The sequence below is a fragment of the Drosophila innubila genome, assembly GCF_004354385.1.
Source record: "Drosophila innubila isolate TH190305 chromosome 3R unlocalized genomic scaffold, UK_Dinn_1.0 2_E_3R, whole genome shotgun sequence".
NCBI classification, from domain to species: Eukaryota; Metazoa; Arthropoda; class Insecta; order Diptera; family Drosophilidae; genus Drosophila; species Drosophila innubila.
In genome coordinates this window covers 11,223,129-11,246,850 of record NW_022995380.1, presented here as the reverse complement: position 1 = coordinate 11,246,850, position 23,722 = coordinate 11,223,129, and the positions used below count along the sequence as shown (strand labels likewise).

Sequence of the window (23,722 nt, the reverse complement as noted above, 5' to 3'; positions counted from 1 at the left end):
GTTGCTGTTGTTGTTGCTGGCTTTTCTGGCCGCTTTAAGTAAGACGAGTGTGCCTGTTGGCTTGATTTAAATGACAATTTACATTATGTTCGTTTTGTATGATTAAAAATAGCAATATGCATATCATAATCATAACGCACGAACTATCTGCCGGAAGCACTAAACAGCCGGCTTACTATACGTATATGTTATAGCCCACAAGCCTGTAAGCTATTTGTGAGTGTATGCGAGCATGTATGTATTTATGTATGTGCCTCAGTATGTAATATATGTGCATACATGCTACGATTTCTGTTGTGTGTACATATCATGTGCAACATGAAATGCATGACATTTACGGCCCTTTAAAAAAATATATATGTAGCAAAAAACGTATGCGAGGGCAAGTCTAAATGGTAGATGTAGTCGCTTATAATTAAAATGATATTTTTTCTGAATTAATATTATTTTTTTTATATATATTTAAGATGTTTATACATTTAAATGCATAAATAATATTATAATGTAAATATGTATATTTTGGGCAATAGATTTCTAGTCAGGTTTAAAATGATCTCTGTACAATAAATAGAAATAAGAATAGCTGCTTTAAATGTTTATATTTACATTAAGGACTGACTTTTCCATTTTCAGTTAAATATTAACTGAAGTGTTAGTTTTCTTAAATTTTAAATTGAATATCTAAATATATATCAGTTAATTAAAAAAGACCTTAACTAGACATGAAAAAATGAGCCTAAGACTATTAACAAATTGCCAAATCCATATTAAATAAAGGAAAATAGGTAAATCAAGTGTAAATATAAAAATTTCAAAGCATTTGTCTATCAGTGTAAATTTGCGAATTCAACGCCAGTTGCACACTTTGGAAACTGTAGTAATATTCAATTGGATTACTTATTGAACTGCCCTCGTAATTAATGTCATTCATTAGATACGAATTGCACACTTGTCGCAGCAATGTTAACAATTCGTTTGATATTTTTTTTCCGCCAGCCAATGCAGTTAATCAGCCATGCAACAGAGCGAAGGCTATAAAGAGAGCGAGGAGAGAGAGAGAGCGAGACCGCCAGAGAGCAAGAGGGAGTGCTGTGACGATAGCTGGCTAATTCAAATACCAAGTTCAAGTTCAACTGTCAGGTGTCAGGCAACGAGTGGCCACAAAAGCGCCTTCGTTTTGTTGATGCAACAGGGAGCAGAAAACCGCAAATATTTAATTGAATTTTCGATATTCGATTTGTTATTATTATTTATTTACTTGTAGTTGTTTCTCGTAATCGTACTCGTATTGTCTTCAGCTGGCGTTGGGGTCAAGTTCAGTTGGCCAATTGTTGTAAACTAGTCAATAATTAGCCCGCTTAATTGTCGATTGCCATTGATTTATGTCTGATCAATTAAAAAATTGCCTTGCTCGTACTTTGCCATTGCGTTTGCCATTGTTTCTTTTGCTTTCTTTTGTTGCTATTTTGCCGTTTGCCATTTGCCATTTGTTGTTTTCAGTTGCTTTTGCTTTTGATTTGCGTTTGACTGTTTAATTGAAATAGTTAAGCGTCTGACAATAGTTATCAATCATTTGAACAAATTTTTGGCCTCAGCTTGACTTGGCCGGGCCAGCCTCAGGTTATTGCCACTTTGAGGAATTGAAAAAAAACGCTGACTCTCAGCCAAAAAGTGTTTTGGGCTCAAACTTGTCTGCACATGACAGCACCGCCACTAATTAATGACTTTTTAAACGCGCTAAAAATAGTCGCTGATATTATAGTCCAACTATTCTTCGCATGTTAATCAGTTGGCTTATCCTGAGAATTACAAGCCCATTAATCATCGATAGCTACACGCGCAAGTAATTATCGAGCTCAGTCATAAAAATTACACTCCAAAGTGCTCCCAAACATACATATACAGTATTTGCATATAAATTGTATTAAAATTCAACTTTTCACAATTCACAATTTGTTAAGGAAGTCAAAAGTGAATGAAATTCTGAGCTCACGAAAACCAAAAAGCTCGCCGGAAACTCAAATATGAGATTCTTTTTAAACTTAACCACAATTTGTGGTGAATTATTTATATATAAATTGTATTCCCTTGCGGCTGAAATACTTATTAAATACTCATGACGCTTATATTAAAATTGATTACAGTCACTTTGCATTTGATCTCGAAATTTACTTCCTTTCATACGAGTTATATTTGGAATTAAATGACAGAGCTTTCTTTTGTTATAAAATGCCAACAGTCATTTTATATGTGTTATCATACATATTTATTTTAAATGAGGGAGAACTGGAGACTTATGTTTTTTTGTTTTTGGAATGCTTTCACTAACTAAATCAAGATATTATTTGAAAATGAGATGACTATACATGCTTGTTTATCTTATCAATCTGGTCGTGAATATATATATTTATATGCATATTAATAGATTTTGCAATGAAATTAAAAGACTCTTGACAAGTGTATTGAATTTATTTTTGACGATCTGATGGGATTATCGCTGATTGTACTCCATTATCATATCAATTTGTCATAACTTTTGTTTTCTGTATTCATGTTGATGTATTTTTGTTATTGCTGTCTTTTTTGCTGTTCTCTCAAAGTTGTCGATGAGTTTCAATGACCTTCGTTAATCCGTTAATAATAAAACACATGATAGCGTTGTTGCACTTAGACTCTGATATAATTAAGTATGTTATATGCCAATTAGCGACACGTCGAGGAAGCGATGCTGAGGCAGCTGATTCTGCCTTAGACGGTTGACAATATTTAACAGTTATTGCAACTGCAATTGCCAATCAGCTAATTGTGCCCAAATGTGCATAGTGAATTATGAAAAGCGAGTGCAAGTTCAAATGTTTAGCATTCCAAAGTTCCGGTCCAATTCGAATTCAATTTGCATTATACATACATCATACGAACACATACATACATATGCATGAATCGTTTAGCGTTTTATTCTCACGACATCGACCTTGACAATGCCCCGAGTCTGTGTGTATGAGTAACGCATGCTCGAGTGGCTTGCGAGGAAGAAAACTCTTGAAGCTGGAATTGAAACTGGTTTTTTGATTTTCCATTAGGCGTTATTTGAAGGCGTGAATGTGCGTATGCATTGAGCCACTGCATCAACAACATCGCAAGCCGTTACTTTGACAAAATGACATCCAAACTACATTCATAAAATTAAAACGAAACTGGTTGTCGTTAATGTTATGCATATGCGTGGTTAACTACTTTCGATAGGGAAGAGTTTTACTGTTTATTTACTTGTCAAGCGCAGCAATTTGCATGTCTATATTGCATACATATTTGTTTTTGCTAACATTGGGGTGTTCACATACATATATTGCGCGCCAGTAACTTATATTTCTGGCAATGCGTTCAAAAAGTAACGAGTTTTAGTGCTGTAAAACGTGAAAGTATATCGTTTACGAAATATTGAGGCCGTTGTCGTGTCGATAGTGGTTTCTTCTTTGGTGTTTAGTATTTATTTATCGAAAATATCGAAATAATACTGCTTAGAGCAATCGATATCGATATCGAAAAGCAACCAACCACTCATCAGCCGGCATCAGCACCGAAAAACCGAAAATATTTGTGTAATTTTAGTATATTTTGTGTAGAGAAGACGCCAACGCATGCAAGAATGACGCATATAAACACACAGTGGCTCCTGGCATTTTTCGGCGCTTTGTTGGCCTTGGAGCTTGTAACGAGCTCCGAAGACAATGAGTATATGAAACGGGAACATAGTCTGGTGCGTCCATTTCAAGGTATGATAAGCAATATTACGATGCGTTGAACTCTCACATATATGTACTAGACATGGCTTAACAATGAATCATTACTTTCCAGGCGTTGGCGTTATTCTACCACATTGGGATTTTCTGGGCAACACGATGGTCACCAGCAACTACATAAGACTGACGCCGGATTTGCAATCAAAAAGCGGCGCACTTTGGAATTATGCGGTATTAAGGCTCAAGAATCCAATTACTAAGCAATTATTATTAATTTAAGTATCTTACAGCCCATTATGGGACGCAATTGGGAGGTTCAAGTTGGGTTCAAAGTACATGGCAAGGGTCATGAATTGTTTGGTGACGGCTTTGCCATTTGGTATACAAAGGATCGTATGCAAACGGGTCCCGTCTTTGGCAGCAAAGATCATTTCTCTGGTCTGGCCATCATACTGGACACGTACAGCAATCACAACGGTCCACATAATGTAGGTAACTGTAGGAGCTGCAATATTCGGTGAATTATTCAACCTTCTTTGTTTGCATTCAGCACCAACATCCGTATTTGAGTGCCATGGTTAACAATGGCACCTGGAGCTACGACCACGATCGAGATGGAACGCACACACAGCTGGCTGGCTGCGAAGTGCGTTTCCGTAACGTTGACTACAATACGTACGTCAGTATACGGTATGAGAACGATGTGCTATCCGTCTCGACGGATCTGGAGAATCGAAACGAGTGGAAGAATTGTTTTGTGGTCAACAATGTCGAACTACCAACAGGCTATTACTTTGGCCTTTCAGCAACAACGGGCGACTTGTCCGATAACCATGACATTCATAGTTTCAAATTCTTCGACATTGACAAAACCATCTCAGTAAGTGCCGATTGTAACTAAACTGAACGTATTAGTTTTTATTAAGAATTTTTTACTCTTGTATTGCAGCATGATGAGATAATGCAACGTAGTTACATTATTCCAAATGCAAAAACATTTGAAGCACCGCGAGAACATAAGGAGGATCCCAAGCCTGGAATGTCAAATGCCAAAATATTCTTTATACTTTTATTCGTTGTGCTGGTGACGGCAGCCGTTGCCATATTTGCCATATCATATTTCAAGGATCGAAACGCGAGAAAACGATTCTACTGATGAAATGGACTCGGGCAAAGATGGCAACTTCGACTACTTCAAAAAAAAAAAAAATAACATCTACAAAACAAAAGAAACCAAACCTAGGTATAGTCTACCAAAACATCATGTTAAAAGTTTCAAGTCCTTTTTACAACTTATTTATATTGAATGTACCCATTACGACATTTGTTCATAAGTTATTTAGATTATCAGGTTTTGTTGTTGAGGAGTTCTTTTTTGTAAAATGATTAGGCAAAGCAACGACACAAGACAAATGGGCAATTGTTAAATTTAAGTGAACATTTTAATCAGAACTATAGACAAATTGAGACCGTAAGAATATTATTGCAGTGTGTACATTAATTAAATAGAGAAAGATAAAGAAACGACCAACAAACTGCAAAAAGTCTACTTCAATGGTTTTAGACCCAATGATGATGCTGCTGCCGTTGACGACTCGCGGAGGCGGAACGCGGCGGCGGTGGTCGAACTGTGGCCAGCATGGATTCAATTTGTCGCACCTGACTACTGACAAATCGATCGCTGGGCGGATCATTTCGATCGCTCTCCAGAGTATCATTGGACTTGTGCATGCCACTCAAAATGCACTGTTCAAACAATGACTTTGACTGTCCGTCATCGAGCGAATCATCGGAGCTGTAATCAGTCTTGGCCCCATCAATGGTCTGTCGCCTGTGGCCATTGGATTTGGGCAGTGTCTTTGTATGACTCGAGTTGGTGCTGGTGCTGGCGCCACTTGGCGGCGGTCTGCAGCTGCCTGCAGCAATGGCCTAAGAAATAGAGGATAAGAAGTTGGTTAACTATTAAAAATATAACGACTGAGCAGAACTTACCTGACTCAGCAGATTGCAGTCATCGTCAGAGTCCATGGACAACGAGCTAAGCGAGTCACTGCGCTTGGTCAGCAGTCGAGGTTCGGTCTCCACTTGGACGGCACTTCGTCGTGGTGGCAGCTTTGGCGCGGATTCAGCATTCCGTGGCAGCAATTGTGGTGGCTTCATGGTCACACGCATGGGTCCAACTTGAGCAGAGCCCACCGTCAAATTGGATAGCTCAGAGATGACGGAGAAATTGCAGGGACTGTCCTCGACATAGTATTTGTTCATTTCATCCGTCACTGGCAAGTAACTTGGCAATCCGCCGCATCGCATCTTGGTAATGGGATCTTCAGTAACGTTAATCTGTGGATCGACAACTTGTGACAACTTGTGCTCATTGGCATTATAATCATTTGTAGTGGAGGCGATTGACAACACCGACAAATTGCTATTGCTGCCCGCCTTGGAAAGCAGCGCAGGAGTATCCTCGGTGCAGTAGTTTCGTCGATCATCGTTCCCATTGAGGTCATTGGCATGAGAGCTCCTCATAGGCGTCTCCTGCTGCTGGGAGTTGATCTTGCGTTCCCGACGTGGTGATTGCGGCATGATCTGTGTAGGCGAATCAGGGAGCTCGGATGGCGAGATGACGCCACTTTGCATCCGACTGTAGTCGCTGATGACAGATGCATTGTCATCGCAGGCAATTGTCTCATCATTTACCAGCGAGTCCATGGAACTGTGCCTCGAGAACATCAACGGCGTTTGCATGGCCGAATAAATAACCTGGCTAGCACTATTGTTGTTGTTGCCAACGCTGTTGCCGTTGACTGCAGGATTTGGTTCTGCCGTTGGAGTTAGTGCATCTGGTGTCTTGGGCACCACTGGCTGCTTCTCATGCTTGCCAGGCGCCACATCCGTCAAGCTGTTGAGCGAATCGAAGCGACTGAAGCAACCTGGTGTGCCTTCCTCACAATAGTTGATCGGTCGCTCGCCTGGCTCCGGCTCCGTCTCAGGCTCGGGATTGTCCAGGCAGTCATTGGACTTATCGGTGGCCAGATTCTCCATTGCGGAGCTGCGCAAGTTGAGCGTCTTTGGACGCTGCACTCGATCGCTGCTCAAATCACAAGCGGATGCGGATTTCGCCAGAGGTTGAGCACACGGGGATGAAGAGCCAGTGCCGTTGCCATTGCCGGTTTCATCTAATATGAGCAGGATTTCGCTGCTGTCTCTGTCTACAGTTGTTGTGGGCTGCGGCTGTGCAGCTTGCGCGGATCGACGTTCCTTGTACCGCACACTAAAATCTGTTGGCTGATCCAGGTCAATGGAAGTATCAAAGCTGGCCTTGGGCGGCTTATGCTCGCTGTAACTATACTTCATTGAGTAGTCAATGGGCTGCTCCTCCGAGGGAGTCTCGTAATGACTTTTGGCTGTCGCGCCGTCGGATTTGGTTGAGTATTTAGTGGAATCTGAATCAGACTTGCCGGAATAGATCGATTCACGGCTGGCACATTTACGTGGTAAGGTGTTGCTGGCCGTGTTGTTGCCCACTGTTGCGGGTCTCACCTTCTTGAGGGAACCCGTGGGATTGCTGCTCAGGCGCATGGAACTGTAACGTCGGGGCAAAGTATCAGCATGTCCATTGTTTTGTTCCTTCACTGGCATCTCGTTGCGAGGCGTAAGTTCCAGAGCAGCCCGATAATTGACGAGGTTCTTCAGGGCAGATGCGCTTCCCTCGGCTATCATGGTGTTCTTGGAGCTGACAAGAGCCCGCAGCAATGGAATTGCATTGTGGTCGATTAGAAACTGTTGATCCTCGGGACACCGTGCAGATAGATTCCATAGCGTGCCACAGGAGTTGCTCACCACCGTCTGATTCTCCGACTTCAGCTGCTGCAGCAGAATGGCCAGACAGTTATGTTGCCGCAGGATCTGGCGATATGATTCACAGACCGCAATGTGACTGGACACGTTGCGCAATATGCCGCCAGCATTCTCGACAATTTTTAGCGTCTTGCTGGGTCCCTCGTAGCTTAGCATTTGGACAAGAAACGCCAATGCGCCGTCCACTGCACAAAACTCCGCCTTGTTGGTGCTGCAGTGAGCCGAGAGATTCCACAAGGCGGAGAGAATGGCCTTCAATGTGTTCTCACTCTTGTTGTGCATGGCGGCCAATGCCAGAGATGTCACCGTTCCCAGCTCATTGAATATGGTCTTCAGATGCTTGTCAGCGCGCCAGGAGAGATTCCTCAAGACACTGGCGGTGGCCTGCAGCAAATCATCGAGATCACCCGAATTGGAGTCGAGTTGGGCAACGAGCGCTTCCATGAACTGCTTTTGGCCACACAGCAGTGACTTGTTGTTCTCCTCGCCGCAAGTGAGATTGGTCAGCGTCATGAGAGCATAACGACGCAGTAGATTGCACTGCTCTCGTCCCGATGCCGGTCCATGAACCGCATGATCGAGATGAACCAGATTTGGTATGGCTTTCAAGGCACCCAGCTCACACATGGTCTGACGATGCTCCTCATCGAAGCTGGCCTTCATCAGTAGCTTCATGGCCGTCAGGGGATGTCGTTCCTCGTCGTCAGCTATGGATTCACCTCCACTTTGGAGTTGCGTGCGCAGAAAGTTGCAACTGTAATCATGTATTTGATCCAGCAATCGGAGCACCTTCACCTCCCGCTGATTCCCTTGGACAATGTTATGCAGTGCTTGACTGGCGTTCTTCCTTGCCGCTCCTCCTGCGCCAGCGCCATCATCATTGGCGTGGATTATTTGTACCAAAAGTTGAATGCAGTCGGAGCTGCGCAATGCGGCACAGGTGTCGGCATTCCTCGACAACTCCAGAAAGTTGCGCGTCAGCTCCAGTTGCTTGTGAGCGTCACTCTCGTTCAGCGTCATGATTTCAAATGATTTCGACTTTAATGATTCTGTTAGCGTTAAGTACACTCTCTACTCTGCATTTCTTTTAAACCGTATTCTGGGAATTGCCTGTTTATAACATGCTGTTAACATGCAGGTAGCTCTTTCTGTAATCTGTCCATGCCGCTGTATTTCAGCATGTTGGCGGCGTAGGTAGACGAAAATAATCCTACGGCGCAGAAGCAGCTGCCTTTGTTGTTGCCTTTGCTGTTACACGCTATCGGTTTTAAATATTTTCAGGTAATCGATAGCTAGTGCCATTTGCAACTGTGCGGCATGAAAAGGGGGCTACAAGACATTTAAATGCTATATTTAATTATTATGTTTAAAATATTGAATTACACATTAATGGAATTTCATCTCTTTATTTTAAAAGTAGATTATTGTTAAAAACATAAGCTGTGAATAATTATTATAAGTGTTGACGTCACAGTTTCCGCGTACCTTGTCACTAATATCGTACAAATCTACCATCACTAATTGACTCAAGTTACGTCACGAGCAACAGCTGTTTGGACACACAGCTGAAAGCCGCCGAGTTGAACGTGAAAAACAATGAATTTCTTGAAAAAGGTAAATAAAACAAATTAAAAAGATGTTACTTACATGGGAATCGTCTCTTAGGTGACCCCGCAGCTGTTGCCTATCGCCGAGGCACAGCTCAGCCTGAATAACACATCGGCTATACACACGAGCGCTGTTTGTTGTCGCGTGCAGTCGGGACGTTACCGCATAACCACAAAGCGGGATAGACCCCTTACCTATGAAATGGCGAATCCGCCGCATTTCATTGGACATCGCAAATCCTGGAACTCTTGGAATACATGTAAGTTGCAGTAGTCATTTATTTGAATTGTACAATTTAATAAGCGTATACTTTGTGCAGCCACGCTAAAGGATTCCCTGCGTCCATCTCAAACGGCCATTGAGGATGTGTTCCTTCGCAAATTTATAACTGGTACATGGCATGCGCTGGTCTGTTCCGAAATCATTATCAAGCGACAGCACAATACAATCCGTATTGCAGCCATCATACGTCAGGCAATTACTCCACGAAAGATGTACTTCCTCATTGGCTACACGGAAGAGATGCTGTCCAATTGGATGCAATGTCCCGTCACGCTGGAGCTTCAGACGGTTGCCGACAAAAAGGACGTGGTCTTTAAATATATTTAAGTCACCCTGTTTTACTTGTCCATTAAATACATTTATACTAGTACATACATTTGGTAGTGTTACTCAATGTGCATACTCGACTTCACTATTATTGCTATGCCAGGATTTGATGGCTTTGTTGACAATCACACCATCCAAGTCTTTTACCTAGAGTAGAAAGGAAAGTAATTAGAATACCTTCAAGTGTGAGAATTAAGTGTTATACAGTTTCAATCAATGCCTTTAGTTCATCCAGGGAATGCAGATCAAATATCAGCGACTTGATATCTTTCACCAGCTCCACAAAGAGGAAAACGACTATCTTTTTAGCTCCTCCGCAAACCTTGTCCCAAACTTTGACTAGCACAGTCTCGCAAATAACTCCGGCAAAACATGTTGTGTACCAGTTGTCCAACAGGTTGGAGTGGCCAGCAAACAGACCCAGGTTTTCCAATCGACTGTAACCACATAAAATAACTCATTGAAATTACAATTATAAAAATGATAATGATATTGGAAACTTACTAAAATAGCTCCTTGTCCTCGCGTTTGAGTAGAGTTTGGGTTAGTTCCTTTAGCTTTGCACATTCCTTCTTTAGTTCACGAGTGTACTGGTAAAACTCCTTGGCCATCCAGTAGGTCTCCACATCGTCGTCGAAAATTTTAAGCAGTGTGCGCACGATTTCAACAAAGTGATTGTCATCTGCCTGAACTCCCGATCGTACGTTGCTATGCCACAACCGATTGTTTTCCAGTAACCACATTTTGTAGAGCACTATATCCTTGGACTTGGAAGAGTCCACGTCCAAACATCTCATTACAGTTACGGCACGTAACAAATCCTCGTACACCTGTTGTCGTTGCTCCCGTACGTATTCAGTATTGCTCTTGTGGAGTGGCATTATTCCCATTATGAGACTCCAGAGCAAATTACGTTGCTGTGCTGGAACCGTATAGTTGTATACAAAGTGTTTTAATTTGGTCAAATTGCGTATGTCATCTTGTAGTAGTTTATTAAGTGATTTCTTCTCCTCGACGCTAAAACAGCCAACCTTTTCATAGTAACTTGATCTAAAGTTGCGTTCGTCTGTGGTCATCTTTAAAATATATATTTAAATTCAATTTGCTTTTATTATTTCAAGTCGGCAGCTATTTTATGCTCAAACGTTGCCACCTGGCTCAAATGATGACACCGTGTAAAAATTGGTAACTTTAAAATTTTTAATCTATTTTTTTAAAATTTATTAATTTTGAAGCTGGATTTTTAAAAATTTTTGTAAGAATTTGTTCGAATTTTTGATATGTCATAAATTTGTAACAAAGATCTAGATCAAGATTCTAGGTCTGGCAACGCTAAATAAATGACAACTTTTTTCTGCCATGTGGCAACGTCTTCCAAGAAAAAGCATAAATAAAATAAATAAAAATAAAGACAATTAATAAGTAACATATAAGTAAGTATTGAAAGACAAGCAGTTCAGTCAACAACATAAGCATTACTTGCAAGTAATTACTACAAGTAAACCGAAGGTTGAGTGGACAAAGAAGGGCGGAGGTTGCATGAACTATTTAACAATTTTGCTGTGCAATCGAAAACCGACGATGCTCTCGCGCCGGAGCAAGGAGAAATCGCAGGCACATAAAGAGGGCGTAGTGGGAAAGTATGTGAAGAAGGATACACCGCCGGAGATACCGGTGATTAATGTATGGACTTCCTATTCGGATCAACATCAGCGGGCAAAAAAGAAATCTCTACAGAGATGCGCGAGTAGCTCGCCAAGTTGTGAGTTTAAGCCGCGCAGCTCGAGCACTAGTCGCAACACGTACTCCTGTAATGATACTCAGCCGGACTACTACCACGCGCGGAGAGCTCAAAGCCAGATGCCACTCAATAATCCACATGGACATCAGCCATCTCCTGTCACACAATTTCGAGCTGCCAGTAATCAACTGAGCCAAGGAAACAGTAGCAACTACGTAAACATTGAGCAGATCGATCGCATGCGGCGTCAACAGTCTTCGCCGTTGTTGCAAACACCAACGAGGGGCTTCCAGCGAACCTACTCTACCCAAAAGCACTCGCATCCGCATGTTGCGACCACCAGCTACGATGCCGATCAGGGGCTACTAAGTGCCTCTTATGCAAACATGCTACAAATACCACGGCGACCTCCCTCGCCACCCCATTTCGCCATACAGCAGCAGCAGCAACAACAACAGCATCTCCACCAGCAACAACCGCTCCAACATCCTTCGACCTATGGATCGATGTTACGTTTCGAGCCGTCAGCAATGCCAGCAAAGGATCACCAGCCACGGTATCCCCAGACAAGGTCATGTTAAGTTACATTGCTCCCATTTTCAGTTCTTATTTGATTTATCTACAATATGTGCCATTTATATCCTTTAGATCACCTCTGGAGCAACAACAACACCATCAACAGCAGCAGCAACAATTGGCTGCTCATATGATTGGAAGTTACTCTAGCGATTCGTACCCAATCTATGAGAATCCCTATCGCGTCTCCTCGATGCGCGTAACACAATCACAGCGATCCGAATCGCCCATATACAGCAATACAACAGCATCATCGGTAACGCTTTCTGGGACTCCACATCATCATCAGCACTTGGCAGTGCCTTCGAGTGGTTCTCTGCGTGTTAGTGGACGGGATGGTAGCTCTGGGAGCGTGCGTGGAGTCTCTACCTCAGTTCAGTCCTTGTATGCGCCACCACTTACTCCGCCTGCATCCAGTACTTCAACTGCTGGCGATAACAATGGTAACGGAGCATTGCAAAAGGTCTCATCACAGCAGTCGCTAAATGAAAGCGAGGAGCTGCCACTGCCGCCCGGTTGGGCCACACAGTATACGTTGCATGGTCGCAAGTACTACATTGACCACAACGCACACACCACTCATTGGAATCATCCGCTGGAGCGCGAGGGTCTGCCTGTTGGCTGGCGTCGTGTGGTCTCTAAACTGCATGGCACCTACTATGAGAACCAGTATACTGGCCAGTGTCAACGGCAGCATCCATGTCTTACATCCTACTACGTTTACACGACATCGGCAGAGCCTCCCAAGGCTATAAGGCCTGAGGCGCCATTGTATGCACCTCCTTCGCATACCCACAATGCTTTGGTGCCAGCCAATCCCTATCTCCTCGAAGAGATACCCAAATGGTTGGCTGTCTACTCAGAGGCGGACTCATCCAAGGATCATCTGCTGCAGTTTAACATGTTTAGTTTGCCCGAACTTGAAGGCTTTGATAGTATGCTGGTGCGTCTCTTCAAACAAGAGCTGGGCACAATTGTCGGTTTCTATGAGCGATATCGGTGAGTTTATTCTCTTATTGGACTGTCAAGTGTTTCTTTAACTTTATTTCTTTCTTATTTCCTATAAAGTCGCGCTTTAATACTCGAAAAGAACCGCCGAGCAGGTCACAACAACCAGCAATGACTCACAGATAGATGACTGCAATGAGTGTCTGGAATACAAAGCAACTTCATGAACACGCTAGGATATAGTCGAAAATCCATACGTATACGCCGCATAACACATAGGTTCATGTTTAAGAAACCTATTTATTTATTATTTACATTCATTTAGAGCCATTCTTTGAATGTTTTGTTGTGGTGTCAGTTGGTAAACTGTGATATAATTTGACTTAAAGCTATGCAAAACTTGATCAAGAATATACATGACTCTCTGATATCATTCAGCTAAACATTTTAAGAATGGCCTTTGATTATTTATGAAGCATACGTTCTCAACTTTGGTTTAATGTGACTTTGCGCCTGGAAAGCGAAATTTATTCATAACAATTTATGTTAAACTTTATTTATTATGTTCCTTGCATTTTAATTTATTGTGAATTGCGACTTTTGTATTTGTGTGTGAGCCTATTAAATTACTTTTCAGGATTTAACAATAACAATTGAGTTTTCTATAGGTAGATCTTCAAGGAAAGGAACTAATCTTGCAGTAAAATTAGGTGAGTTATTTAAATCTAGGTGGAAAATTTAAATCGATTGATGGTTTAGTTTGTTGCTGATATTTAATTTTTTAATAGTTAATTTTATGCAGATAATAACCAATTATGTTAAATATAGTTCAAAGTATGAGATTTGAAAACTCAAAAGTCAATAGTCATGGAAATAAATGAGTGTTTAACGCTTACCAATCTGTGGGTGTTTGATCATAACCGGCATTATTGAAGGCAGTCAGATACCGGCATTTCTCGCTTGATTATTTCTAAAAGTCGAACTACACTCTCTAACTCAGCTCAACTACAGAGTGCAAAAACAAAAGCTACATTCAATTCAAGATAGAGCAAGAAATCAACACCAGCAGCAACATCAACACCAACAACTGAAGTAGCAGCAGCGCCAGCGGCATCGGCGTCGTGGGCTTCATTTATAACGCTGTTGACGCTGTGCAGTGCGCTTTAGTATCTTGACGGACGCCTTGTTGTCACTATCGTTAAAGCACATAAACAAACAATTGAGCTCTGGCTACGTTAATTGTTAGTTAACACGTTCTTTTACAGTAATAAGAAATACTTTTGTTTATTAATGAGCAAACATTTTGATTTGCTGAGGGAAGTTCCAACAGTTCGCGTAATAATTTGATATATGTTATGTGAAATTTATTGCTTGTTCGGATATCCCCAGTGCTTTCCAACTTGCCGGCTTTCAAGTGAAAGTTCTAATCCGGCTGCAAGAGACTCTTCAATATTGGCTTTGTGCGCTGAATTATTTATCGTTTATTTATACAATTGGCAAACTATGAACATTTTTAAATGTGTTTGTTGTCTACAAGTGTCACATAAGTATACGTATGTATGTATGTATATTGTTAATATGTGCTTAAACTTTACATACAAAATTGGATCATAACAAGATAAAATTTTTGTATTTGGGCTGTCGAATAGCTAATACCCTCTTATCATAGCTATTCAACTGGTTTGTTAACTGAATCAAAACAAACACTTATTATGAAGAAATCCAATTATGTCAATGATTCAAACACGTTCTTTAACAAGTTTATGTGCCTATTAAATCTTCGCTTTATTGACTTTACATTAAGTGATCGTGTGTTGATACAGACATTGTAAGGGTATACAAATGCATTATTATAAATACATGTATGTAAAACTGTTAAGTCAACTTGTCATTGACCCGTTTAGTTGTTTTGCTGCGCTTTGAAAATTGCCCAAATTGTGGACAAATTCTACCCATGCAGTGATTTTATGATTTTTTTGTTCATTAGAATCGCATTTGTCGGCGTCTGAAATTCCGAATTTATGACATTTGAAAATACTCGATTAGCATTATCAGCCCAGTGATAAGCCCATTCTCAGGATGTAGTATACCTAATTTTATATTTCTTTTTTAGTTCAGACTGTTCTTTAATTTTTGCCAAGTCATTCGTTACGCTATAAATGAGTACCTGAATTAACAGTCCAAAAAGCTTGTTATTATTTATTGACCCGCGACAAGCGACAACTCATAGTCAAGGCGGGCCGACTTGTAGAACAGCCCCAATATAACTTTATGTACTCGTAACTACGAGTGCGAGTTTGAATGCCTTTTGATATCACTGTGATACGTACGCGTATTTATGTGAAAACGTATGTGAAATATTAAAGTTAGTTGCGAGTTGGACTTGTGAGTGTAAAAAAGCCCGCTTTAATTGCAAATTGTAACATTGAATGGGACATTTGTTCGAACAAAAAAGGTCGACGCGAATTTTTATCTAGAGCAATTATTCGCAGGTATTCTAGTTGACAAGAGAAATCAAATTGTTAGATCATTAGTTATTGGTGAGCAAATAAACTCATCAAAGTATTGAATATTTGAGCTCTCTCGCTTTTATCAAAATGTCTAATACTTGAGTTTAAAATGTTTTTCAAGTGTTCAGAACTCGTTGCGTACTATCTTACTAGAGTACTATACACAGTAATCGCACTGTAAGAAAATAATTTTAATTTTAAGGAAATAACTTTGTTTTTAAAAAAATAATTAAAAATTATTTGCACATTTTTAACATTTCTGAAAATGCAAACCTTTGAGTAGTTAAGAATTTCTTTGTCACTGTGGGGCTCTTATTCCCGAGTGAATACTGTATTCTCAATTAACTCGTTGAAATTGCACTTAACTTATATGTATATATCTATACATTCTATTGCATATGTGCTCAATTGTATATTGAAATATCACAAACTTCCTTTAATTGCAGTAAATTTTGCAATGTATTTTCATTGATTGCTGCTGTAAACACAAATCAATTGCACGAAATGAATCACTACCAAACAAACCCACTTAAATTGGCCAATTCCGCATTTGAAGATCAAAGTACTCTCGAACTGGTTTAAGAGATTGTAACTGGTCGAGATATCAAATTGTTCTGGGATTCCCCAACTGACAGCAGCAACAAGTTTTCTTTAAAATTGAGTTATCAAACGAGTTGCATGTAACTTTTCAAATCTAAGCGGGAAATTTTTTTACAGCTGAGTAATGAAATGGCGAGTCATGGAATGTGTTGTGTGCTCTTTACAGGATACTATCATACTTGATTAGATCTGTCTGCGTTTTATTAATTGTTTTTTTTTTAAAGAACACAGCTGTAATAATAAAATATTTAAAGTTCTCTTATTTACAGGTGTTGCCAAAACGAAATAATTATAAATAATGGCAAAGGTCTTGAGGTATTTTGTTCAAGCAGTTGCCGTTGTCGCAATGAGTAAGTATTGAATAATTCAATTAAAGAAATGTTTATAATGGAAAAATTATAATTTGTGAAACAGTTGGTTTTGGGGATGCACAAGATGATCGAGGTTTTACTGTAAATACTCATGATCTGACAGTATTGGTGAATGCTAATAAAACTTTTGAGATTTATACGAGGTTAGTAAAAATTAAATCTTATTTTATGCCACTTATCGACTAGGTACAATTACTTACAGGCACAATCTGGATGACAACATTAATGTGAAGTTGATAAAACAACATGAGGATCATTTGAATCTGTATCCCGATTCATTTGTCTACCAGGCGGGCAGTTCATTTAATCAAACCATCACTGTAATTGGTCGTCGGGCGGGTCATGTCGAGATCACTGCAAGCAGCGATCCCAGTGAAAGTTGGATGTAAGCAAAAAAAAAATAAAAAGAGAGAATCCCAATTTTGAGTAATTATTTAATGATTCCTCTTGTTCCCAGTACGAATGATATCTTTGTGCGTGTTGTTGTGGCTAAATCAGAGGCTATTATTTACACCTCCATTGTAGTTGGCTGGATTTACTTTGTTGCGTGGTCGGTTTCATTTTATCCCCAAATTTGGACAAACTATCGCAGAAAATCGGTTGAGGGATTAAACTTTGATTTCCTCACCCTCAACATTGTGGGATTCACGCTGTACAGCATGTTTAACATCGGACTGTACTTCTTCCACGAGTTGCAGGATGAGTACGCGGAACGAAATCCTCGCGGCGTAAATCCTGTCATGCTGAACGATGTCGTATTCTCATTGCACGCCATGTTTGCAACATGTATTACCATCGCACAGTGTTTTATGTATGAGGTAAGTCTCAATTTATTATAATATCTTTTCAAATGATATATCTTATCTTCTTTGTAGCACGGAATGCAACGTGTTTCCAAAATAGCCTTCGGCTTATTGGCAATATTTGCACTTGTTGTGATTATCTCAGCTGGTTTGGCCGGCGGGGCAGTGATACATTGGCTGGATTTCTTATACTATTGCAGGTAATTATAACTTATAATATTAACTTGGTATATATTTTAATATTAATAATCCTATTAGCTATGTGAAGCTGACGATAACAATTATTAAATATATACCTCAGGCCTTAATGAACTTTCGCAGGAAAAGTACTGTGGGGTGGTACGTATACCGTGAATTAACTATTTAGTTAGACTATAATATTCATCTATTTTGTAGGAGTATTGGTAATATATTATTGGATTTCACTGGTGGTACTTTAAGTATGCTACAAATGATATTGAGCGCTCATAACTATGGTAACCACTTTTATTAAAAACGGAAAACATTTATTTTTATTTTGTGTGTATTTTAAAATTATTTGTAGACGATTGGGCTTCAATATTTGGTGATCCGACAAAATTTGGACTTGGATTATTCTCTGTGCTATTCGACATATTCTTTATGCTCCAGCATTATGTCTTTTATAGGTACTATAAAATACAAATATGTTATAATTTTTCATTTAATACCTGCACTTTCAATCATCAACTTAATTTTTACCTGACAATTTGAATAGTTATCAGATGTTTTTTATTCATTTGCTGTTATTTTAATTTTGATGAGTCAATATTGTTTTTGATTTTCACAGACGCTCGAATGAATCTTCTAGTTCAGATCTAACGACTGATACAAGGATCCAAGACGAAACTCAGAGCGCATCGATTGAGAAATTTTAGACTTATTTATATTGCTTTTTATTTGTATAACGATTAGTATTTAAAGCTTATTTATAATAAATACGATTGTACTTTGAATTTATTTGATACCCTACAACATTGTTTTAAGTGCCGTAGATATATATGAATGTAATATTTATTAATAAAACTTAATCTGAATAAATTTAAATTTACCCAAAATTATGTTTCGAAATAACTGTTGTGAAAACCCATGTGCCAAGATGTACAAAGCTTATGTCTGGGATTTTTTTATGGCGGGGTTTTTCCATTTAAACTGCTCGGCGTAGACTCTAAGCTAAATAACTACTTTAATTTTGTGACATGAGCATTTCCAGGATTGTGAAATAATCATTATAATCACTCTTAAATGGAACCGGTTGACCTCTCTTTGGAAATGCTATGCATATTCAAATATTTAAATCTTAACGGTTAGTCGTAAAATTTCCCTGTTTGAAAAATCCCTAATGTGCCATAAACGGTGGCACAAATTATAATTTGAACGTCTGGCAACCTTTCTATTCAATAAAATTGCGATACCCAAAGATAGCAGCTGTGTCCGATAGACTCACGACTGTTTCGTATCACTGTGACTGTCTTAAGCAAGAAGAAGTTGCTTGTTTGGTAATTTGAGTTTTGAAACGTAATTTTGCACATAAAGAATTATAATATTGGTATACTAATTATTTAATAGAGTTGCAAAGTATGTACATTGCCGAATCAATGTCTTGGAAGAAAGAAAGGTATTATCTCACGTGCTTGCTAATGGATATAAATGTATTTACATATGTTACACATGCATGTGCGTGCTTAAACACAAGATATCCGGCTTTGTTTATATTTTTTTTTTTGTATTGTTAGATTAAGCATTGATAATGCGGAGGAACAGGACATTTTCGAAGCGTCCGGCTCAGTAAATTTGGAAAATGCAAACACCGAGCCAAACACGGAGGAAATGTAAGTTTTGTTGTTGTGCAAACAGGTGTGCGGCCTAATCTACAGTTAGTCAAGTAATTGTTGTGCCAAATTTAACATAATTTCCTTCAGTTTTTTAAATAGTTGAAACGAGTGGAAATAATGATATGCAACATTAATAAACTTTTGTTTTTTTTTTCAAGTAATAAGGGAATGGTTTATTTTGTAAAAACAATAACTTGACTAACTGTATGTTATTTTTCACACATGTAAATGCCCATATCTACGATATTTACCCATTTGATTTCAGGCCCAATGAGCCGATGGCATTTCTACAAGGTCTTAATGTAAGTAAAAATGATAACATATTTAATCGTTTAATTATTGAGTTTTTATTATGTATATTGCAGTCGGGCAATTTAATGCAGTTTAGTCAGGTAAGACGCATATCAAGGAATCCTACTATTGTTTAAAGCGCTGCGATAAATCCGATTGAACAAGAATGAGCGAAAAACTGGCAATTGCGGAAAGCATACTGTTTATCAGCGAAATGTCGATTTCAAATAGTCCCATTGGCTTTATCCTGTACTTAATAACGACAACTTGTAGTGTAAATGTGTGAACACTCTGCTGATAACGCCAATCGGCCTCATGCACATTCATATCCTGTAAGATGATACCTGTTAATCGGGTCTCAACCAGCACATCGTTGCTCAAATACGTGAGAAGAGCTAGTTCCAGAATTGATATAATCAAGAATATTAAATTGATGAAAGCACCGAAGGCATCGTAGGACTTTTTACCAATAACATACTCTGCTATGGCGTAATACTGATTATAAAATCCCACAGTAATGCCGAGTAAATGGCAGATCAGCGAAAGAACAATCGACAGCGACATAAGACCCATGTAATCTGTACTCTGGGAGCATATCAATTTGTATTTCGCTGACAGATCGTCCAGTTCATCGGCCAATGTGCAGAAGCGTTGAGTGCGATAGTATTTGGAGTACTCTTTCTTGTTGTCCTCGTGCTGCATGAGGTTCACCTGCTGCACTTGCAATTTTAACTTTGCATTTAAGGCCTCCAAAATGTTTTTCGCAATGATCATGGCGCCAAAATAACAGTTGTTTAAAAAGTTGGAAATTACCATTGGAAACAGATTGTATAGAGTCCAGGTCCAGTTAAGATGCGGTTCATTTCGTTTTTGCTGCAAAATTAGAGCCACCTCCAAGACAATTGGAAACCCAAGAACTTTTATCAATGCCATTAACACGGAGGTCATTATAGTGCGACTGTCAATGTGAATAGAATTCAACGTCTCAAAGAGTGGCACATTACTCATCATCCGAGCTACAGTCGTGCTCATTAACATTTGGGTAATGAAATTAATGATTGCCACCGTAATGTTCATATAGCTGTATAGCTTGACAGCGTCTCGCAGATTTAGTTGATCCGTCATGTAGTCCAGATACATTTGTCGTACATAGATGCTAGTAAAAATCGTTGTCACCAGCAGAGCATATGCCAAATATTTTTTGGAGAAGATGAAACGGCTGCGACCACGCAGCGTAAATCGATTCGCAAAGAGTCCAAACAATGTTAACATAAATATGAGTGTAACGAGCAGGACATGAACTAATTTGGCTGTGCCCCGTATGGGTTTACGCGAGAACCGAATCCCAAAAAGGACCATTGCCTAAGATGGTCGTTTACAGACTGGCTACGTATTCAATACCACACAATTAATTGCTGTTTAATTGTTTTTCTTATCAAATGATTCCAATCTGACATTTCAATACTAACTAATACCATCGCTCTCTACGAGAATAGGTAATTAATAGGGTGGAAAAATGCAGAACAGTTGTAACTCAGCTGAGTTTTATACATATATTATTTCCAGCCACTTTAGTTTTTCAATTAAATTCTAAATAGTTTTTATATTCTACCATCTTTCATCAATTTAGCAATCCGTACTGCGTGAAATGATGCTGCAAGACATTAAGACAAACATTAACTCATTACCAAAGCTGGAAAATCATAATAATGGTGATTATTGTTTTGGCATGGTGCTGGAAGAGCCGCCCAAGTCACATTGGATGTTCTCAGTTCCTTTGAATAAGCTCTACATTCGCATGAATAGGACCTTCAACATCGACGTCAAGTTTAGGATTAAAATGCCCTTTCAGCCGTTGAACCTAAGAGCGTTTCTTTGTTTCGTTAAGGATGTCAGTGGTCCCGTGCTGCGCTGTCAAAATCATTTAAGTACAGATGCCAGTAAGTCAATATTTAACTATCTGTAAATTATCTGTGTAAATGTATTCATTAATTCACGTTCCTCTTACAGTTAAGGACAATCTTAGTATGCGAGAAAGTCTGCTGCGTTGTGAGAATCCTAACACCACTTATTGTGGTAATTCCCAGGGAAAGAGTATTACGGAGAGATACTCTGTGCTTGTACCATTAAATATGAGCCGTTCTAGCCATCAAGGCGGTGGATTCATTAGACAAACACTTGCCTTTAGTTTCGCCTGCCAGAACTCCTGCTTTGGTCGCAAAGAGACTTGTTTGGTCTTTTGTTTGGAAAACATGAAGTACGTTATATATTTCTTTAAAAGATAATGCAAACAAACGGTATTTTCTTTGCAGTGGTGATATACTGGGTCAGCAGGTGTTGTATCTTAAGATTTGCACATGCCCAAAGCGCGATCGCAATCAAGATGAACGAAACATCGAGAGCAATAAACGCAAGTTATTGTCTGGTGCATCGGAGGATGAAGATGTCGACGAGGAACGTGGCAGAAAGACACGTCGTCGCACACTGCCTCGTGAAGTCAAAGAGGAGAATGAGAGCAATGATAGCTCCGATATTCACCCTCTCCCTACAGATTGGGACGTTTCGCGTACTGTAGACGGCAATTATCGTCTTGTTGTTAAGTGCTCCAAGAAGGACCAGCTCTTGGAGGGCATCGAAGGAATGATTGAAAAGACGGCTGTCGCTATGCTACGAAGTCCACAAAATTTAAAACTGCGTCAACATGCCAACCATTTGCTAAATTTAAAAAGTAAATAATATTTCACAACTTTTTTTTCCAATTATAAATATGTTTCTAATTTCAGAATGCGCAGTTAAGTTGTCATAACTTGGATTACAGATGAATTCTACCTAATCTATAAGAAGAAAAATGAATACCTGCCAAAATGTACAATCAAAGTATCTAAAGTTAACACAATATGTTGAATTTCACATTAATATTGTTTCATAACTGGGCTGCCTTTATAATTAAGTTTTACATAATAAGAATTAAAGTAAATTTTCTAATAAATTGATAATATGTACCATGTACATATAGTTTAACAGTAAAACGGTATTTAAACCTAGACTTATACACGGTATTAACACTTAGCATTTTCCTCTGAATTTACAGACAGTTGTAGCACGGTCAATGCTCCGAGGCAGTAATCGACGAGTTGAACTTGCAGTTCTACGCTGCGAAGATGTCAAAACTGATACGTCGGATTTTCATATGCATATTTATACTTGGATTTTCATGTTTTGTTCCAGGTCTATGCTAAAAAAGTCAAGCAAATTGCACATATTTCCATCTCAATCTGAACGCACATGTGCGAGATGGCAAAGATCAGTAAGCAGATGTTGTAATGGTAGGCGTTCTTCTGCCACATGCATAATATAATATTATGTATATATTTACAAACATACTTGTATATATACATGCATACTCGCATGCTTGTACATTGACATAGGGCAGTGCCAAATAAGGCGTCTCCAGACAGACGGTATTTCAACTTTAACGGCTTTCTCTTTCCCAGTTTGGATACGGCTTGTTGAGGTCTCTTGAAGCGTATTTACTTACTGGTTTGGTATAGCGATTGAGTGGAGTGAAATTATGAAGAGCTCTCAATATACGCTCAAAGTTAAGCAGTTCTCTTAAAAGTTTTTGAAAGTAACCAAAAATAACCAGGTATTTCTGAGCTTATGTGTTAAGAAATTTTTCCAGGCTATTTATATCTGGTGTATTTATTACCTTTAAGAAAATTGAAATACATGCACATGCACTTTTGACTTTTATTTTACTTCTCAGTCTTTCTTTTATTTAAATAAAGCTCAAACATAGAGAACTACCAAAGAGCTAAAATGTGACCGCAAACATTTAATAAAGTAAGAGTATGAGTTACCAAATTTGTTATGCATAATAATTTGTCATTGCAGTGTATATTAGTGCTGCCAGCTTAGCTTATTTTTTTTGCTATGCTTAGCATAATTTAAAAATGAAATACTTATAAATTTTTCTAAATGGTTTTAGCCAAATATGCATATTACATTATTTGCAATTCAAATGCTCACTTTCTCGTGGTCGAATGAGCATAATAAAAACCAAATGGTGCAACAAAATGCAATTAAAAAACTTTCAATGCAATCTCCAGCTCAAGGTTTGTTTTAAGACTTGTTATTTTTCAATATAATCTAATTTTCTTTTCAATTTTATAGATATGTTGCCAAAATTATGATATGCAATTTGAATATTTAAA

General features: G+C 39.0%; 8 protein-coding genes across 10 annotated transcripts; 5 read left to right on the top strand and 3 right to left on the bottom strand.

Moving 5' to 3' along the window:
- Positions 1-3,556: 3,556 nt before the first annotated feature.
- Positions 3,557-5,272, top strand: LOC117792798 (vesicular integral-membrane protein VIP36). The gene is made up of 5 exons (XM_034633072.1): positions 3,557-3,773; positions 3,856-3,971; positions 4,031-4,228; positions 4,291-4,620; positions 4,690-5,272. The coding sequence occupies exons 1-5, from the start codon at positions 3,647-3,649 to the stop codon at positions 4,894-4,896; spliced, it is 978 nt and encodes a 325-aa protein (XP_034488963.1). The 5' UTR covers positions 3,557-3,646; the 3' UTR covers positions 4,897-5,272.
- LOC117792775 (adenomatous polyposis coli protein) lies at positions 5,164-8,834 on the bottom strand. Its single transcript, XM_034633037.1, has 2 exons — positions 5,733-8,834; positions 5,164-5,669 (listed from the first exon to the last, which is right to left on the bottom strand). Exons 1-2 carry the CDS (start codon positions 8,616-8,618, stop codon positions 5,301-5,303), a joined length of 3,255 nt encoding a protein of 1,084 aa, XP_034488928.1. The 5' UTR covers positions 8,619-8,834; the 3' UTR covers positions 5,164-5,300.
- Positions 8,835-9,099: 265 nt separating this feature from the next.
- On the top strand, positions 9,100-9,864 carry LOC117792811 (28S ribosomal protein S24, mitochondrial). Its single transcript, XM_034633088.1, has 3 exons — positions 9,100-9,212; positions 9,264-9,465; positions 9,526-9,864. Exons 1-3 carry the CDS (start codon positions 9,195-9,197, stop codon positions 9,813-9,815), a joined length of 510 nt encoding a protein of 169 aa, XP_034488979.1. The 5' UTR covers positions 9,100-9,194; the 3' UTR covers positions 9,816-9,864.
- LOC117792804 (TBC1 domain family member 7) lies at positions 9,463-10,920 on the bottom strand. Its single transcript, XM_034633079.1, has 4 exons — positions 10,320-10,920; positions 10,021-10,252; positions 9,864-9,962; positions 9,463-9,799 (listed from the first exon to the last, which is right to left on the bottom strand). The coding sequence occupies exons 1-3, from the start codon at positions 10,889-10,891 to the stop codon at positions 9,879-9,881; spliced, it is 888 nt and encodes a 295-aa protein (XP_034488970.1). The 5' UTR covers positions 10,892-10,920; the 3' UTR covers positions 9,463-9,799; positions 9,864-9,878.
- Positions 10,921-11,127: 207 nt separating this feature from the next.
- Positions 11,128-13,648, top strand: LOC117792786 (scaffold protein salvador). 2 transcript variants are annotated; one of them, XR_004618198.1, is made up of 4 exons: positions 11,128-12,127; positions 12,205-13,131; positions 13,201-13,319; positions 13,356-13,648. XR_004618198.1 is itself a non-coding variant. In XM_034633056.1 (3 exons), the coding sequence occupies exons 1-3, from the start codon at positions 11,355-11,357 to the stop codon at positions 13,253-13,255; spliced, it is 1,755 nt and encodes a 584-aa protein (XP_034488947.1). In that variant the 5' UTR covers positions 11,128-11,354; the 3' UTR covers positions 13,256-13,648. The 2 variants fall into 2 exon arrangements, 1 of the variants encoding a protein (XP_034488947.1); XM_034633056.1 differs by having other exon boundaries at positions 13,201-13,648.
- A 577-nt stretch (positions 13,649-14,225) lies between these two features.
- Positions 14,226-18,394, top strand: LOC117792790 (cystinosin homolog). Of its 2 annotated transcripts, none has more exons than XM_034633062.1 (10): positions 14,226-14,321; positions 16,460-16,540; positions 16,605-16,704; positions 16,764-16,946; positions 17,019-17,379; positions 17,437-17,564; positions 17,623-17,703; positions 17,761-17,840; positions 17,909-18,011; positions 18,173-18,394. In XM_034633062.1, exons 2-10 carry the CDS (start codon positions 16,489-16,491, stop codon positions 18,258-18,260), a joined length of 1,176 nt encoding a protein of 391 aa, XP_034488953.1. In that variant the 5' UTR covers positions 14,226-14,321; positions 16,460-16,488; the 3' UTR covers positions 18,261-18,394. The 2 variants fall into 2 exon arrangements, with proteins under 2 accessions (XP_034488953.1, XP_034488954.1); XM_034633063.1 differs by lacking the exon at positions 14,226-14,321 and adding an exon at positions 15,556-15,572.
- Positions 18,395-18,840: 446 nt separating this feature from the next.
- On the top strand, positions 18,841-22,542 carry LOC117792789 (cellular tumor antigen p53). Its single transcript, XM_034633060.1, has 8 exons — positions 18,841-19,000; positions 19,119-19,214; positions 19,483-19,519; positions 19,583-19,609; positions 21,139-21,448; positions 21,519-21,765; positions 21,821-22,236; positions 22,292-22,542. The coding sequence occupies exons 1-8, from the start codon at positions 18,963-18,965 to the stop codon at positions 22,312-22,314; spliced, it is 1,194 nt and encodes a 397-aa protein (XP_034488951.1). The 5' UTR covers positions 18,841-18,962; the 3' UTR covers positions 22,315-22,542.
- LOC117792788 (putative gustatory receptor 94a) lies at positions 19,592-20,873 on the bottom strand. Its single transcript, XM_034633059.1, has one exon. It carries the CDS (start codon positions 20,865-20,867, stop codon positions 19,635-19,637), a length of 1,233 nt encoding a protein of 410 aa, XP_034488950.1. The 5' UTR covers positions 20,868-20,873; the 3' UTR covers positions 19,592-19,634.
- Positions 22,543-23,722: the final 1,180 nt, after the last annotated feature.